Source organism: Bison bison, unplaced genomic scaffold, assembly GCF_000754665.1.
Source record: "Bison bison bison isolate TAMUID 2011002044 unplaced genomic scaffold, Bison_UMD1.0 scf7180017864280, whole genome shotgun sequence".
In the NCBI taxonomy this organism is placed as follows: Eukaryota; Metazoa; Chordata; class Mammalia; order Artiodactyla; family Bovidae; genus Bison; species Bison bison.
In genome coordinates, this window is record NW_011494852.1 from 1,955,987 (window position 1) to 1,959,673 (window position 3,687).

Here is a 3,687-nt window from a genome sequence, read left to right on the forward strand (position 1 = left end):
GCATCCCTATCCTGGCCACACACTACTGGCCAAGCACAGTGGGAAAAGATTAAAGCTGCAGGGAGTTCCTGGTGGCCTAGTGGCGAGGATTCCACACTTTCACTGCCGTGACCCGGGTTCCATCCTTAGTTGGGAAACTAAGATCCCGCAAACTGTGTGACACAGCCGATAAATAAATAAAAGTATAGCCAGGGGACCTCCAAGTCCACCCCACACCACAGGCCTCTCGCAGCCTGGGGCTTTTCTGACAGCAGCATCTGCAGCTGATGAGGGCCTGCGAGAGGGCCTCCTGACACGTGAAGGCCCAGCCGAGCCTGAGAGATAGCCTCCTCCGAGCAGCTCAGCAGCCACCTCCCAGGTACCAGACGCTTCCGGCACTGCTAAGGGAGCTGGTGGCTGGACCATGCTGTCCCGCGATGTCAAGCCAGGCTGCGGCAGGGGGAGGGGTCGCCACTACTGACCTCGTCTGTGTATTGGACATCATCCACGGCGTACTTCTCCTTGAAGTGCTCCTTGGAGTGGATCCTCAAAAGAAGCACAAGGAAGGCCAGGGTCAGGGTTTGGCCCTGGCTGGGCCCCGGCTGCCTTCCCACCCCCAGTCTAGGGCCCATTCCTACCCTATCCAGCACTGGCACCAAGCCAGCCTGCCCAACACAGACTCGGGGAAGGGGGGCAAAGGACAAGGGGCCACAGAGAGACCGCTGAACCCCGCCTGCCTCCCTCCACCTCTCCCAGCCGACCTCTGCTCTTCCTTTGAGTCTGTGACCCTCGCCGCTTGCAGCAAGTAGCTGAGGACGACCCTCCCTCCGCCCTCCAGGGAGAGTCCATGGGGCAGCCCGCCAGCACACCCTACTCTGGGGAGTGAAATAAGCCACCTCCCAGGCCCCCACGGAGCCTCTTTAAAAGAAAGGTTAAAAATTAAAAATTAACATTTTAAAGAAGTCAATAACAGTATTACTCACTGTGATGAGAAACACTCAAGCTTACTCATCGTCCCTAAAAAGTCAGCTGGTGAGGAGACAAAGACCCAGAGCGGAGCTGGCTCAGTCGCCCCTGCCCACCTCACGGCCACGCGTGTGCTGACCGTGGTCACGGCTGTGCTGGGCAGGGCTGGCGGGCCCAGCAAGCACCACCCCACCCCCCAGCCTCTTGTGGGAAAATGAATCAATGTCACTGCTGGTGACACAGCTCACATCAGGAGCATCAGCCACCCAGGAGAAGGGTGTCCAAGCCAAGTCTAGTCTCACACACACACACTGCCCTGTGCCATCCCATGCCTGGGCACTGCATCAGCTCAGAGGGTTCACCCTTCTCCTGCCTGCGATGTGGGGTACTCTAGTCACCAAGTGTCAGATCCAAAGGAGGCCTCAGAGGAAGCAGCAGATGGCTTTTAGAGTGTGTTTCCTGGGCTCTCAAGGATGAGCAGACAGGCAGGGGGCGGTGCCAAGGACAGTGTGCCTGGGAGGATAAGGCACGGGGGATAAGGGAGAGAGGGCACTTGGAGACAACCACCTCTGAGAGCAAGCCCCACATACCTCCAAGGTACCAGCATCACTACCCAGAAAACAGACTTCCATCCCCTCTCTGAGTGGAAATTTTCCTTTCACCCAAACAGGCATCCCAGACCAGACTGTGGCCAGGAAACACAGAGCATGATCCAGAGACAGGTGGCCTTGGGGATTAGCAGAAGGGCACTCACAGCCCCAGGGGGTGAGCTGGGCTGGGGAGACAGTGGTCCCTGGCAATGGGCAGCTCAGTGTTCCAGAACCCTCTTTGCTTCACCTCCCTTCTGGCTTCTCTGACGTGGGCACTGGGTGTCAAGCTCCCATCATTAATTAAACTTGCACGATCCACTTGCATCAGCTTCTGTGGTTGAGACAGGACTCAAAGGTAAATGGCCAAAGTCTGGTGCCTCCGTTAGCACCGACCATAGCAGCTACATGGGGCAGGAACTGATGACAAGCACCCCGCGTGGACACTGAAGGTCCTGGCTCCAAGGCTTACTGCCAAGAGCTCGCAGACCCTTTGCTACCACGGGGTGACACTCTCAGCACAGGCCAGCCACACACAGAAGCACAGGCCAGAAGGGCAAAGGGTAGGGACCTTGGTGTCATCACCATGTTCCTGCTGACTGCTGTGACTCTAGCCCCAGCTAAGGACAGACACTCAACATCCTCGGCGGGTCCCCAGTTCACCTGTGGGCCCCCATCACTCCATCTGCTCCAGCTGTGACAGGCATCAAAAGCAAACTCCCAAAAGAGTCAGGAAGAGCTGAAGGGCCTGCTTCCGAGGCCAGCCTGGATGATCCGACAGAGGGGAGTCTCAGCCATTAGCCTGGACACCGAGCTTCTCATCTCACCTCCTGTCGGGGACCCTAACCCTCCCAGGTCTTCCAAGCCATCTTGCCAAGGGACACCTCAGGAACCGTGCTCCTGCTGGCCCTGCCCGGGTGCGGGGCTGGAGCAGGGAGGGAGGGGCGGGGGGTAGGCGGCTCTTGGCAATTAGGATTCAGCAGAAACCCAGGAGACTGGAAACCTGGGAACATTTCCATGTATTCAGCCTGAGGTCAAGGTCTTAACAGGGAGGAACCGGTGGAGGGGGTGGAGGAAGGAGTAAAGGAGAGAGAAGCACAAGGCAGCTGGGACCCCACGGGCGGCCCAGGGCTGTGTGCTTGCCTGTCCCCCCCTCACCCACCAGCGATGGGCCACTCCACTTGCCACGGGAGCCAAGGAGCCAAGAGGGGCCAGCCAGCCCACAGGAGAGTCAGACGCTGCTGCTCTGATGTCCAGGAGGAAGCAAGTTTGGAAGTCAGCCCCACCAAACGCCCTTTGCCCCCCTCAACAAGTCCAGAGTGCACACGGGCCTCAAGGACCCCAAGTCACCCGACGAGCCACAGGCCTGGCTGTCAGCAGGAATAACCAACTGCATCTCCTCTGGCACTTAGCATGCCATTTCTTCCGCAAGGACAGGGATAGTTAAGTTTGAATAGTACTTAGTTTTCATGTTTTGGGGCCAATTCTAGTAAAAATCATTTAAATGGCACCGTAAGAGATAAGTGTGCCAGGCTACCATGTCAAGCCAGCCACCAGAGGGACTGACAGGAAAAGGACCGGCACGTCCACAGGAGCCCTGCAGGAGAGGTCCCTGGGCAACTCCATGCCCACTGAGCGCTGGGCTGGCTGCGGCCACACAGAGAGGTGCACGCTGCCCTGACTGCAGTCTGGAGCCCAGCAGGGCAGCTCTGACCAGATCCCATCGTATGGGAGATCCAAGTGGCGGCAACTGGATGCGAGAGACTGGGCCAGCAGGGAAGCCAACCCCACCCCAGAAACTCTCCCTTCAAAAGGAAGGGGCGACCTGAGTCTCCCACAACATTGTTAATCAGCTATACCTCAATGCAAAATATTTTTGGTAATAAAAAATTAATAATAAAAAAATTTTAAAAAAATTTACAAAAAAGGAAGGGGAAGCTCTGGCAGGAGAGAGGAGGCAGGGCCCCCCCTCAAAGGGGTTCACGTCTTCAGGAAGGAGCCAGTGTCCGCGGTCCCGGCCCATGCAGGCCTCCTCCACTGGAGCTGGGCCCAGCAGGTGACTCAGGGTCAGGGCGGGCGCGGTGAGTGCCAGCACCCTCTGTGGGGCCTCCCCTGAGAAGGAAGCTTTCAACTAACACCCATGGGCAGACATAGT

The 3,687-nt window shown here is 57.6% G+C and overlaps 1 protein-coding gene across 1 annotated transcript in view; it reads right to left on the minus strand.

Annotated features, from left to right (window-relative positions):
- The window catches only part of PEPD (peptidase D), a 119,790-nt gene that overhangs the window by 100,877 nt on the left and 15,226 nt on the right, over positions 1–3,687 (minus strand). Inside the window, exon 4 of the mRNA XM_010849282.1 lies at positions 462–525. Coding sequence (XP_010847584.1) covers positions 462–525 — 64 coding nt within the window. The remainder of the gene's footprint in view (positions 1–461; positions 526–3,687) is intronic.